Source organism: Equus przewalskii, chromosome X, assembly GCF_037783145.1.
Source record: "Equus przewalskii isolate Varuska chromosome X, EquPr2, whole genome shotgun sequence".
Classification (NCBI taxonomy): Eukaryota; Metazoa; Chordata; class Mammalia; order Perissodactyla; family Equidae; genus Equus; species Equus przewalskii.
In genome coordinates this window covers 92818543-92833006 of record NC_091863.1, presented here as the reverse complement: position 1 = coordinate 92833006, position 14464 = coordinate 92818543, and the positions used below count along the sequence as shown (strand labels likewise).

The 14464-nt window shown below is 39.1% G+C and overlaps 1 protein-coding gene across 12 annotated transcripts in view; it reads left to right on the top strand.

Annotated features, from left to right (window-relative positions):
• The first annotated feature begins 4825 nt into the window (after nt 1-4825).
• Nucleotides 4826-14464, top strand: part of LRCH2 (leucine rich repeats and calponin homology domain containing 2) — a 105868-nt gene continuing 96229 nt past the window's right edge. For 10 of the 12 annotated variants that reach the window (XR_011536273.1, XR_011536272.1, XR_011536271.1 and 7 more), the window contains exons 1-2: nt 4826-4966; nt 5073-5759. Coding sequence is in view for 8 of the 12 variants with exons in the window: in XM_070606372.1 (XP_070462473.1) it covers nt 5336-5759 (424 nt within the window). In the remaining 4 variants the exon portion in view is untranslated. Of the gene's footprint in view, nt 4967-5072; nt 5760-14464 lie in introns of those variants that run through there. The other 2 variants (XM_070606374.1, XM_070606373.1) reach the window with 2 other exon arrangements.

Below are 14464 nucleotides of genomic sequence, written 5' to 3'. Positions count from 1 at the left end.
TGTTTATTTCATTAACAGAGAGAAACCAAAAAACATAAACCAGTAAATCAGCCACAATTTAATGAAATAAATGCTATATATAATGATGAAGATTTGAAGTAAAATTTAGGTAAACAAGTATAATTAGAGTTTGGCAGATGCCCAATTTGTTTCTTCATCGTTTCATCCCAACCTTCATTTTATACACAGATTTTAGTCCAAATGTTTCTATCTCATTCTGTTTAAGGAAACACAGAATCCAAATCCTTCTGGGACTTATATTTTCTCCTGGGGTTTTAATCTAGCTTGATATCATAATTCCTTTAATGTGCTTTACTTAAATGCCATTAACATCTGTTTTTCTCTCTCACAGGTATAGCCTGCTTAAAGGTAACACGGTAGTTGCCTAGATTTTCCTTTTAGGAATTTAGATTTTACTTGAAAAGGCCCTATTTCAATATTCTCTCTCACATACTGCAAGAAGAGAAAGCTAATTATATAAGACAGTCTTGCCTAAAAGGCATATGGCATGTTTCCATGCTTATCTATAAGGAGGAGACTTTCTAATGTAATACTAAAGAAGACTAAAAAACCTCCCTCAATCTTATATTTGCTAATTGGACATAACAGGTTTAATAATTTTTTGCGATATTTTATTTACTTTCTTTTGGCCAAGCTAAACTAGCAAAATTCAGCAATCTGTATCTTTTACATACCACTCTAATAAGGAAGCTCTTCAGGATTTTTGACAGACCTGCTCACAAAGTGAAACATTTAAGATACATTTTTAAGGAGGATTTGGAAAAGATATTTAAATAGATTTCATGATATCAGGTGAACATACTAGAAAAACAGAGGTTAAAATCTGGGATTGCATTAGAGACAGTAAGCGGGACTTGGAATCAGATTACTAGATCATGGTGAAAACAGAAAAGTTAGGAGAGGCAGAAACTTGGGGGTGATTTAATAAGGATGTAACTTCACCAGCAGCACAGAGGAAAACAACTATTAGTGCTGGCACCACAACAGTACAGAGGAATTTAAGAATTGCCATGCTGATAATTCATGGTTCACTCAGCTCAGTGTTCTATTGGCAAAGCGAAACTCGAAAAAAGATGATAACCATTATAATACACTAAGTGTTTTATGTAATTACCTCATGTAATCTTCATTACAGTCCTATGAGATAGCTAATAATGTTACGATCTCTGGTTTATAGATGAGGAATCTGAGACTCTGAGAAGTTAAACGACCCATCCATCTCACATCTTGTAAGTGTCATAGCAGGGATTCTAACCAAGATAGAACATAATAGTGCTTGTTGACATCAACATTGAAGACTAGGTATGTAAAAGCTTCTTTTAAGTAATACTGATCATTCATATGTATGTCCAAATCCCTTTTGAGTTAATAAATATTAACTTTGGGATTAATGAGTTTGTTAGGATTGGTTAAAGCAGGGCAAATCTGCAAGGGTAGAACCAAGGACAGACAGGGGAAAGGAGGCTCAGGGATGTCGTATATAGCGTGCTGTAAATTATGCTAAAATAAGTTCATGTATAATCCTCTGAAAGTCCAATGACAGAACATGGTTTTTGGAAGGGACTGAAGATCAAGTTACTAGCGAGAGAAGGGCCAAGTGACTTTCCCCTTCCCTCACTTCTCTAATCATTCTGGGTGTCCTTCTCGGGGCTTTCTCTAATTCGGGAACTGGGCTGAGATTGCGGTGAGTAGAACTGCACGTCTCATTCCAGCTGCAGCTGTGAAATAGTTCAGTGTGGGGTAAATTAATAGGTTTTATTAGAGTTTCTGATATATATCTTAACGACCAACGTTTCACTATTTTTCCCTCTGAATTTAGCATTTAATTGAGCTGATGTTTTCAGGGAACAAACTACAGAGACTCCCATGGCTCTTTCCTTGAGCCTGATCAGGATTTTAAAACAAATTTTGCATTATAGTTTGATCTCCGTAATCTCTAAGTTCGCTGCCTCGTTCTAGATACTGAGATAAAACGTAGCTTACTTTTTATTTATTTACAGACTGGTAAGAACATCCTGTAGTCTATTCCGATAACCTTGGTATCTAATAGAAGAATTTGGAGGTTTGTACTGTGTCTTTCCTTCTCTATATTATTTACAAATGTTGGGTAACTACCAATTTTCTTGGAATGGTGGTGACTATAAACTGGCCTGTAATTTCATAAGTCCCCTCCAGAGTTCTTTTCAATACAAATCACCTTTGTTGTCTGCCAGTGCTTTATTTAACAGAGGCTTCATTCTTGTTCAACGCCCCTTGTGTTCTTTCTATAATCTTTGATGGATGTCATCTAATCCTTGTGGTTCATCAACAGTCATTTTGTAAGTTTGGCTTGGATAAGTCTGAGTATTGATTGTAATTTAACCAATGACTAACATGTCCATACCATGAGTAACATCGAAGTGGTAATCACTGTAAAATACCCTCTAGTATAGACTGAAGCAAAAAACTAATGCAATATGTCACATATCTCTTTGCCTACAATTATCAAAGAATTAACCGATTCCTCCCTTGGTTTCCTTTATTTTGCATATTCTTTATTATTTTATTTTCTTTCTTGAGGTGGCAAGGGGTATAGTAAAGAGATTAAAATTTATTGAGTAGCTAATGCTATACTATTACTTGCACAGAGAATAGTTCCTGGCACAGAGTAATAAAGCTCAATAAATATTTATTAAATCAATGAATGAATGCCAGGTATTATGGTGTCACTTAACATTTGTGATCTTATTTATTCTTACAACGATCCTATGTGAGGTATATACTATTTTTCATCACCCATAGAATGGAAAACAATAGTACTTATTTCATAAGATTGTCATGAGGATTGAATGACTTAGTATATATAAAGCAATTAGAATAGTTCCTGGTAAATGGTAAGCACTATTTAAATATTATTATTAAGTATTATTGTTATTTTTCTTTTTTTCCTTTTTTTTGAGGAAGATTAGCTCTGAGCTAACTGCTGCCAATCCTCCTCTTTTTGCTGAGGAAGACTGGCCCTGAGCTAACATCCGTGCCCATCTTCCTCTACTTTATATGTGGGTCGCCTACCACAGCATGGCATGCCAAGCAGTGCCATGTCCGCACCTGGGATCCGAACCGGCAAACCCCGGGCCGCTGAATCAGAAAGTGTGAACTTAACCTCTGCACCACGGGGCTGGCCTCAGTATTATTGTTATTCTTCCAGTATTACCTATGAGGAAACTGAAGTACAGAGATTTTAAGTCACTTTTCTGAGTATTACACAGGCAGTTAAGAGGTTGGAACTAATTTCTAAATTTCATGCTCTTTCTTCTAAGTCTTTTACTTCCTATTAAATTAATTACACAAGGAGGCCATTAGACTGAGGTGGCTCTGATGATGTGGGGGCCTATGTAAGCAAACCAAAACCTAAGCCTGTAAATGCCTTGAGGTTAGGAAACCAAAATGATAAAGTCAACCAATCACAAATGGCCAACTAGGCTTCAAGCTATAACCAATCGAATCATTTCCTTTTTTTGCTTCCTTACTTTCTCTATATAAGTGTTTCCCCAGGTCCCTGTCAGTGGAGCTCTCATAACCACTTCCCACTTGGGGAGGCCCAATTCCAATAGATAAATGCTCAAATAAATTCTTACAATTTTTAATATGCCTCAGTTTATCTTTTTAATACTCTTTATAGCTTTCGGGTTCTTGTCAAAGAGCTCTAGAATGTGCTATTATGCCTGATTTTCATGTACACCTAGGCTACTCTGCAGGCTTCCCATTTTTCCTACTTAGACTACCTTTTAATTCTTTGAAAGATTATTTTTCTTCTCAAATTTGTAGTACATGGCCCTTTTCACTTAAGTCTCCCAATCCCGAGGACATATTTTTCCTAGAGTCCAATATATTGTTTAAATAATGGCAAAACTTCTTATTGGCTAATTATTAAAATAGCTCCTTTCTTAATCTTTTCTCTAACAAATGAATTTAGTTTCCCTTCTCACCCCTCTTGACTCTGTAAATTCTCAATTAATACTTGATTTGATTTGCGATATAAGGAAGATGAGATATAAGGTACAGCATTCCTTTCTGACACCAGTGGGTTTAAGTAATTTGATTTCACTTGCTAATTAATTGTAGAGAGTCTCATTTTCAGTTCTGTTTATTCCGTGGTCATGAATATGGCAAACGTAATTTCTTGCAACGTAATCATTTTACTTAACCTGTATGGCCACAAAGCAATTTAGACAGGTTGTAATTCTTTCCTGTATTTTTAATTTATTTATTTACTTTATTCCAAAGTAAAGCCTATGGCAGATAAACTTTTGTAGAGACTTCTCTAAGAAAAATGAGACTTGACAGATTGCTCCAATTGAAATGGATGTAAAGAGATGCATATGCTATTCAAATTAGTGATAACTGAATATGCCCAAGCATTCTGATAGTTTTCTTTGGTAACTTTACTATTGGTGAAAAAGATTTGAATAACTCTGAGTGGGGATGGGCGAGTGGCAGTGGCCTGAATGTTTGGGTTCAAAGAATGAACTCCTAAAATCCAAGATTGATTAGCTTCATATCCCCAGTGTTAAACCTTCAGAATTTCACCTAAAACCAAAACTTGTATTTCAAAAATAAACCTTAAGGTTGTTTGACGATCAAAGAGTTTTCCATCAGCCATACCAACATAATAAGAAGAAACTCGAGATATTTTGGAGATCTTGGCACAACTTCAAAGAGTGATAGAACAGAATGCAGAGAACTTTTCCAAGTTTTGGAAGGCAGCAGTTTGGCTGAGACCCACAGACACTGAAGCGAGAGGCTTCCTTGAAAACATGTGAAGTCTTTTCCTATTTTGGAACTCTAAATTAAGGCAAAATTCATATATGCTTAAAACTCAGTTCTGTACCAATTTTCCTCCCCAAATGACTCCCAACATTTCTCTCCGTGTTAACACTGGTAAACGATTCCTGAGGCATTTGCGGTAAGCGTTTCAATAAGGTGGCTGATAGTCCTTCTAAAGCTGTTTCGATATATGCTGAAACGAATCCCTTTCATCCCTATCTAATATATTTGCCTTTGTTTTGCAGAACGAAAAAGGTGAAGCAATTTAGAGATTTGGGGACAGATCGCCAAATGACCTATAGTTAAGCTGGTGTCGCTTCGCAAGATTTTGGTACCCAAAACAGCGGAACCGGGATTTAGCATCCTTCGTCTGATAATACATTTCTTAAAGCAAGCGTTCTGCACGTTTGAACATCGTCTCTTCTCCAACCAACACCTCCTCCTAGCCCGCCCCCTGTTCCTTCCCACTCTCTACCTCGCGCCCCCCCCCTCCGCCCCCATTCTGCGCATGCGTTCTAAGAACCCCCTACACTCGCGGCACAAGCTGGGAGTATTGTCGGGGGCTATTCTCTCTCCCAGGAACATGGCGGCGAGTCAGGGAGGTGGTGGTAACACTGGGGGCGGCGGTTGTGGTGGAGGTGGAAATAGCGGTGGCGGTGGCGCGGCCGGAGTGGGAGGTGGCGGAGCCGGAGGGGGAGGCGGCGGCGGTGGCGGGACCCTGGTGGTGCCCATCCCGGTACCGACTCTTTTCGGTCAGCCGTTCCCCAACGGGCCGCAGTGGAACCCGGGGAGCCTGCAGCCTCAGCACACGGTGAGGAGCCTGGACCGGGCCCTGGAGGAGGCGGGCAACTCCGGCATCCTGAGCCTCAGTGGTAGGAAACTCCGAGACTTCCCGGGCAGCGGCTACGACCTGACGGACACCACCCAAGCAGGTGACAGGACGAGGGGGGCGCGGCGGGGAGGGTTGGGGGAGGGAAGCTGAGCTCAGAAGGAGGAGGTGGGGGCAGTGGGTGGCTGCGTGGCCGCGTCGTTGGACTCTGCTGGTCTAGGCGGGTGCGCGGGGGCGGCGAGACTGAAAAAGTCGCAGCAGCCTGTTCTCCTGAATGTGAGGGGCAGAGAAGGGAATAGGGGAGGTGGGGGTGGGCAGTGCCGACTGCAGGATGTCTGGAAACCGGGTGGGATGTGAGGGGTGAAAGAACATTATTGTTACAGCGAGTTTCTCCAGTAAGAGGTGGGGAGGGGGGATCGATACCTTCCTTATATCGACACCTTCCTTAATGCTCTTCCTCCAACTCTCCTGGATGTTACCATCTTTCCCGGAGGAAAAAAAAAGAGAATACATAAAATCATAATCTATACACATTTCTTAAAGGCATACGTGCCTGCAAGAATGGCATATCCCTTTTCATAGTACAGCAGCAGTATTGCCACGGTTTTTCTGTGTTCTTATTTGGTCCGTGTGTTTTAATCATCCTAAAATATTTTTGCCTTCTTGTCATGTATGTCTTTAAAGACTGAGATTTTTCATTTTCCCGGTGTTGAGAAGGTAGTGGTGGTTAAATTAGTATTTGCTGCAGTGGCAAATTAAATCATCAATCACTTGCGTGTCTGGTTACTAGGGGAAAGAATCCTTGTTTTGAGTTACGTTAGAGTCTTAATTTTTATAGCAGAAATAGCCAAAAGTTGTAAGCCATTTTTGAGAAACAAAATTAACTCCATTCTTTACGGAGTTGTGGGTTAATGGCCTATAATTTTGGATGAGAAATTGACTATTGTAATGTTCTTCATATACTCTCTGGTACTCTTTGTTGTGGACGGTATTTTTTGTTATGAACGCATTCTGTTTCCCCTCTGCCTTGTAAACCAATGCTAAAATAGGTGTGTTTTGGTTTGATGAAAGGTCTTTTTGCTTTTCATAATCTTTAAATTTGTTATTTGTGTGTCTTCCGTTTTGCTGAAAGAAATCATGGACAAAATTATTTTAATAGACGTAGTCATTTTAAAACAACCTAGTAAGTAAATTCACCCATAATGAGAAGTAATAAAAGACCTCTTATTTTCAGAATAACGCTATTTCAGTGTATTCAGTTTCTAGATATTAAATCAAGGTATGTGTTTGGAGGAGGATGGAGAGAGGAAAACCTAAAATTGGAGCCTTCCACCCAATTACTCTGTTAGGAATTATCCTAAGAACTATGAATGCGTAATTGATCACTGATTGTATATTTTGGAAAGCATGTTTGAGTATTTACTACTTCACTCTGAACAGATTTCCTAAACAATATGTTCACATATTCATGAATATATTGGCAAGATACACTACTTCGTATGTTTTTCAAAGGCTTCGAGAAAAATCGTTTTAGACTGCATCATTATAGCGATATATTGTTTTACTTATTGTTCTTTATAACCTAAAAAGGATCTCTCTCTCTGTAGGGCAAGGTTTAAACATCCTCCCTTGGCATTCAGGGCCTTCTCTGTCAGGCTCCAGTTTATTCTTGCCACCTTACCTCCTCGAATGCTCCTGCATAGCACCCTCTGTTTCAACTAGGTCAACTCCCTGCCCCTCAAATAGATTTTATGAATTTCTGCCTCATTTTTGTAGAAGGTCGTCCATATGCTTGGGATTTCATTCTCTTCTCCACCTATTTAATTTTGTTCAAAACCAAACTTTTCCAAAAAGCTGTCTCCAACTCCCTTAGCCGTCCCCTATTTCTTTGAATTCCCCTGGTACTTATTGTCTTTACCACTTGCTAGTGCTGGCTTTATTTTCTTTTTGTTTATGTCTTGCTGTCCCTGAGAAGATGGAGAGCTCCTACAGGCAGGGAATCAGTCAGTCACATACTCGTTCAGTCTTCTTCTTATACATTACTTACATTGTAGTTGATAATATTTTTCATGAATATGAATATCATCTTATGTGGTTGTAACCTTTGGCTTTTAAGTCTTCCGTTGGTTTTCTGAGGCAAGCTTTAACACAAACCAGAACTATATTTATTCTTGGGAAACATTCTTTCATCATAGAATTTATCAGTGTCTACGGTAACACAGGACATTTTGAGATAATTCCACCTCATCTTACTTTTATTTTTTTCAGTTGAATGTATGTTCCTTGTGGGAACACTTCAAAATGTAAATGAGAAATCTACAGGTGACTCATTTGCCATTAATTTTTGACAAAATTCAGCCATGGACTCTTTAGGGGCAATATTTTTGTATGTATAGAGACTAGTATCCATTATGTATAAATGGAGGTAGGTACACTGGAACTGAGGAAAAATAGAGCATGTTTGAGATTTTACATACATACATACACATACACACATAAACATACACATCCGTATACAGACAATATATGCTCCGTTTGGCGAAAACAGTTGTTTGTTGGTATTATTATACTTAAAGTGACTCTCAGTGGGATAATGTTTTGGAACCAAACTGATTAGACAAGTATGTAATGGTTTATTGAATTGAGAAGAGACTGGAGGAAGGAAAATAGGTAGGAAGCTATTTTGTTAATTTAGGTGTGACGTGGTGAGAATCTGGGTTAAAAGAAACTTGGATAAGAAGGGGAAATTGGTAAATTTCAAAGGCAGGGGGAAGGCTTTTTGCCTTATTTCGCTGTTCCTCTCATATACCTAAGATAAAATAGACTGGTGATTCTCCACCTTGGCTGCATATTAAAATCGCAGGGGCGATTTTAAACCTGAGCCTGGGCCCCACCCCAGACCAATTAAATTAGCATCTCAGGGGCCAAGAAAGTTGTTTTCTTTTTTTTTAAAGTCTTCCCAGGTGATTCTGATGCACAGTCAGGGTTGAGAAACTCTAAAATAGCTCAGTTTTTAGGCACTCAAGAAATATTTATTGAGTGAATGAGAGCGTTGATAAAAGTTTAGTGACTAACCTAAAGCCACTTGTCAAGAAGGTCAAAACCAAAATTGGGAACTAAGTGTTCAAGTTTTAGTTCAATATATTTTTTTATAGGCTTGTGTGAAGCAGAGACTCATTTTTCTCATCATGTTATGTCTATAGAGAGTAGAAACTTACCAGGAAGCTATAGTTTATTCAGTTCCCATGAATAACTCCGGTTTACATTTAATAGTGTTCGATAAATTTGCATTAATAAAATAGTGCCCCCAAAATATGTAGCAGCAAAATCTTATTTTCTCTATTAATAGTCTTGTTATGAGGGAAAATGGATAGTAGGTAGCTGTTGCCAGAGTTTATCTTCGTTGTTTCTTTTACTTCTCTTTGCATTTCTGGTGTCGCTCTATGCTTGCCCCTTCTGGAACTCCTGCTGCCCTCCTTGTTTCTTTTTCCCTCTTCAGCCTCATTCCTTTTCCTTTGCTGGGTTGGAGCACAAAGCTAACTAATTATGGCAGTCTTTCCAGGAGATTAGCATTCGAAAGGGAGAGTTTGCTAATTTACTTGAATCTCCAATTGGTGGTTAGAGCTCCTGACCTTTTTGAATAGATCTGTCTTCCAGATACTTCTTGATTAAAGTACTTACTCGTATAAAGACTTAAAAACAGGGATCAGAAAGTTGGTAACCCATTTCAGGGAAGTGGCTGCCTCTTGTTGTAATGTTTTGTCTTTGATGGTCTGTAGGTAGACTTGGCAAGACAAAGGGAAATTGCCTAGAACTTTTTAGTCTGTCTGGATACTGTGATAATTTGTTGACCTTAGAGAGCTTGAAAATGATTTTAATGGCTACCCAAACAAATCCTGAAACTTTTCATATTTCACTTTGTCACCGGTGCTACAAATAAGTCTTAGCCTACTTGCAGCTGCTCCCTCTGCTCCTTCGTACGTCTTTATGTCCATAAACAATAGGTCTGTGAAACAGATTTAGGAATTCTTACATACATCAGATTGTGCTGTGGCCTGGTTAATCACATGTTTTCCTGTAAACCTGGAGTCAACTCTAGTATTTCCTACATGTGCTGGTTCACCTCTTCAACTGTGGGGCATGGTGCATTGTATCAGGTTGTAAAATGGAGTTAGATAAACTTCACAACATCTGATTTTGTTACATAGGTGAAGGCCCTCAGTGCACTCAGTGAATGAGCTTGTGGTTGTGATTTTGTGGCCTGATTGAAATATCTGCCTTGCTTTATGTAATAAATGTCTTCCTGAAAAATTGAACGTGAAGCACATTTTTGACAGTTGACTCATATTTTATTTGCTCTAGATTGAATTTGAGTTGCTGGACCTTGTAGTGATTTATTTTATTTGGTGATGAATTGTATAGCATAAATAGTTGCCCTTCAATTTCTTTCTTTTGCAAGTTCACATTTTAAAATAAAATGTTATCTTAAATTGGAGGGTACGTTCATCATTAAAATAATACCATTCTTACAGCTCTTTATAAATTTCTAAGTACCTTCCCATATATTATCCTATTGTACCCTAATAATAGCCCTGTGAGCTGGGCAGAGTACATAGTAATTACTCCTTGTTGTTGAGAGAGGTTAAGTGATTTGCCCAAAGTTAAATGGCTAGTGTATGGCAGAGTGTGGGGCAGAGCAGAGTGTGGGGCAGAGCCTAGGTTTTCCAGCTCTAGCACTCACTATTCCAGTGTTATTTCCATTGTAACACAGTCTCTCCTTAAAGCTATTATTAAACACTGTGCTAATAAATATGTTCTTTATTCTGAAAAATAAATGCTTTTTTAACTTTATAAGTTATATAGTTTTTGTTTGTGGTGCAGTGTGTTTTGTGTGTGGTATTTGCATAGCTTGTCTTCATGCCTCTCTTTCTGATGGTTTTAGAACAGATTCATTAAGCAAGCATTTATTGAACTCCAACTTTGGAAAGATGATTATGGCCAATAGAAAAGAAAGAGACATGGTTCTTGTCCTTGAAGGGTTTATAGAATAGTTGAAAGTGTACAGTAATATGTGTAACAATTAGAAGAGAAGTGTAATATATAACAATATTCAAAATTGTATACCTTCATAAACTGTACAAATAAGTGATATGGAACTGAAGCCAAGCCCGAGAACCCAACTGTTAGGCCACGACTGGCTCCTGACTCACTTATTTAAGATTAAATTTAGGGGCTGGGGGTGGCCCGGTCGCTCAGCGGTTAAGTGCGGGCATTCCGCTTCAGCGACCCAGGTTTGCTGGTTTGGATCCCGGGTGTGGACATGACACCGTTCGGCAAGCCATGCTGTGGTAGGCGTCCCACGTATAAAGTAGAGGAAGATGGGCACGGATGTTAGCTCAGGGCCAGTCTTCCTCAGCAAAAAGAGGAAGATTGGCGGCAGTTAGCTCAGTGCTACTCTTCCTTAAAAAAAAGAGAAAAAAATTAGGGGCCAGCCCCATGGCCGGGCAGTTAGGTTTTCATGCTCGGCTTCCACAGCCCAGGGTTTCACCATTTCAGATCCTGGGCGCCGACATGGCACCGCTCGTCAGGCCATGTTGAGGTGGTGTCCCACATGCCACACCTAGAAGGACCCACAACTACAATATACAACTATGTACTGGGGGGATTTGGGGGGAAGAAGAAGGGGGAAAAAAGATTGGCAAGAGTTGTTAGTTCAGGTGCCAATCTTTGAAAAAATAAAGAACTGAGTGTCATCAGGGAAAACAAGATTGGTGAGCATAAGAAAAGGTACTCAAGAGAGCAAAATGCTTTAAGGAATCAATATGGAGAATAAACCACAGTTTAGAATTAGGACTGTGTAGTAAGCAGCTAAATTAGTTACTTCTGGAAAATACTAGCTTATCATGTTTTCTGAACAAAATTAGCATATATACTGCATGGCAGATAAAAGAACAGAAGTGGATGATTGGGATGTTTTAGAATTGGAGTTATAGGGATACTTTGCTTAGAGTTTAAAATTCAGTATTTTGATTTAGATTATTATTGTTTTTTTTCTGAGGAAGATTCACCCTGAGCTAACATCTGTCCCAGTCTTCCTCTATTTTGTATGTGGGTCACTCCCACAGCATGGCTGCTGATGAATGGTGTAGGTCCACGCTGGGAACCAAACCCAGGCAGCAGAAGTGGAGTGCGCTGAACTTAACCACTAGGCCATAGGGCTGGCCCCTGATTTAGATTATTTGTAATATAAATTCTGAAGCATTTATTTTTCATCAAAAGGATAAAGGTAGACAAGATCCAGAAACTTACTGACAAAATAAGAGATGATGCTAGGGACACTTTTCACAAATAGAAATAATTGAGGACTTACAGCATATTGATTCCCTGGGAGGTAGTGTTTGTTTAAGTTCCAAGGCACACAGTGACACTTTGCAAAAGGGCATATCTTTCTCCCAGCCCATACGAGCAACCCACTCTCAGGGATACTTAAGCTGTGTGATGCCCACTCTCGTCCTACAGAGGCTGTTTATCATCATGACCTAGAAGGGGAAATATTTTAGTTTTCCCTGTGCTTCAGATGTATTTGGGTACTTCTTGAAGCATTGTAATACTCTTATAATCAGTTCTCTGAAAAGTTTTAGAAAGTTTTGTCTGCTTCCTTTTTATAGAAAAAAATACCTGACACTCCAGGGAAACATTTAATGTAATAAAAGAAAACTGGCCAAGTCGGTTTTATAACAATAATTTAAGTTTGTGTTTAGTCTCACTTTAAACTAGTGCACTCACTCTGCTAAAGGTCAGACTTTAACTTTGAGTCTTTACATTTCTCCTGTTTCAAATAAATTATAAATTGATAGCATTCCACTTAAAGAATACCAGTCAAAGGACTGCAGTGGATAATTAAACAACAGATATTTTCTAATGTATTTTTTGATATGAAATTTTTTAAAGAAAATTTTTTTCCCAAATAGGAAAGTAAGTCCTTTCCTATTTGTAGACATTGTTAATTTTGTGTACTCTTTTATCATTTGTGGCAGAGTTTGTTGTCACTTTACTTTTAAATTAATTCCTTCAGTCTCTTTCAGTAGAATTTATGTGTAATATTAGGGATTCAAGGTGACAAAAGACAAATAAAATAACTGTGGCATAAACTTTTTCTTTTTTTTAAAGATTGGCACCTGAGCTAACATCTGTTGCCAATCTTCTTTTTTTTTTTTTCCTTCTTCTTCTCCCCAGAGCCCCCCAGTGCATAGTTGTATATTCTAGTTGTAGCTCCTTCTGGCTCTGCTATGTGGGATGCCACCTCAGCATGGCTTGATGAGCAGGCCAGTGTCTGAACTGGCAAAATCCTGGGCCGCTGAAGCAGAGCACGCAAACTTAACCACTCGGCCATGGATCCGGCCCCAGGTATAAACTTTTATTTGAACTCTATGGAGACTAACCAATTCTAGAACATTTATGAATTTGGATGTCACTCAAAAATGGCTTTGATAAATGATTACACCCTTAAGAGACTCTAGAATGTGCAGCCTAGAATTTTTCCCTCTTAAACAAAGTAATTACAGTATATAAATCCTTAATATAATACTTTGAGCTAATTGGTTGAGGATGTCTATGTCAATGGGAAATCTGTTACTTTTAAAGATATTTATAAATTAAAAATAGTGAATTGGGGGGCCGGCCCCGTGGCCGAGTGGTTGGGTTCGCGTGCCCCACTTTGGTGGCCCAGGGTTTCGCCGGTTTGGATCCTGGGCACGGACACAGCACCGCTCATCAGGCCATGCTGAGGTGGCGTCCCACATGCCACAACTAGAAGGACCCATGACTGAAAATATACAACTCTGTACCAGGGGGCTTTGGGGAGAAAAAGGAAAAATAAAATCTTTAAAAATAGTGGATTGAACATAAATGTCTCCTTAACCTATCTTGATGAGTATGTATGAATGGATTTGTCATATCTAGTTTATGTAAATGGAAGGGTTGTAAAGTTGCTGCCTTTAAGAAATTTATGATTTCATAGTGGTATGAAATAAGTACTCACATGTCTGTTATATAGGCTAGGTCAGTGGTTCTCAGCTGGGGGAAGATTTGCCCCCAGGGGATATTTGGTGGTGTCTGGAGAGGCCAGGGATGCTGCTAAGCATCCTGCAGTGAGCAGGACTGCCCCACACAACAAACATTTATCTAGTCCAAAAGGTCAGTGGTGCCAGGATTGAGAAATGCTGGGCTAGAGTAAGATAAATGTGATAAATGAAAACAAAGTTCAATGCAGGTTCAAAGAGGGAGAGATGACGTCTGATTGTGTTGCTACAACATCAGAGAGAGCTTTATAAAGGAGAAGGAGGATAGGCCTTGGAGTCGGGGAAGGATCCGATTTTATAGTTACTCATAAAGGGAGGAAACTACATGAATATTGCCATCCCAGAGTCTCTTCGAACTCAAAATATCAAAAAAAAAAAATCAACTCTTGTTATTGATTCTAGGCCCTCTGGTCACCTAGACCAGAAACTTAGGAATGATTTTCATTCTCCCCCTTCCTTTACCCTCTATATCTAGTTAGGAACTAAGGCCTGTTGATCGTAGCTCTTTGAATAGCTTTCAGATCTGTTTCCTTCCTGTCTATTCTCAATGCCATTGTTGTTCAGGTCCTCCTCTTCTCACCTTTAACTGGACCTATGAACAGTTTTCCTGAATGATCTCTCTGCCTCATGTTTGCTTCAAGTTCAGTTAGTCCTTCATGCTGTAGCCAGAGTACTCTTTCTAATATGCAAATCTGATTGTCACTTGTAGCTACTAAAACAGCATGGA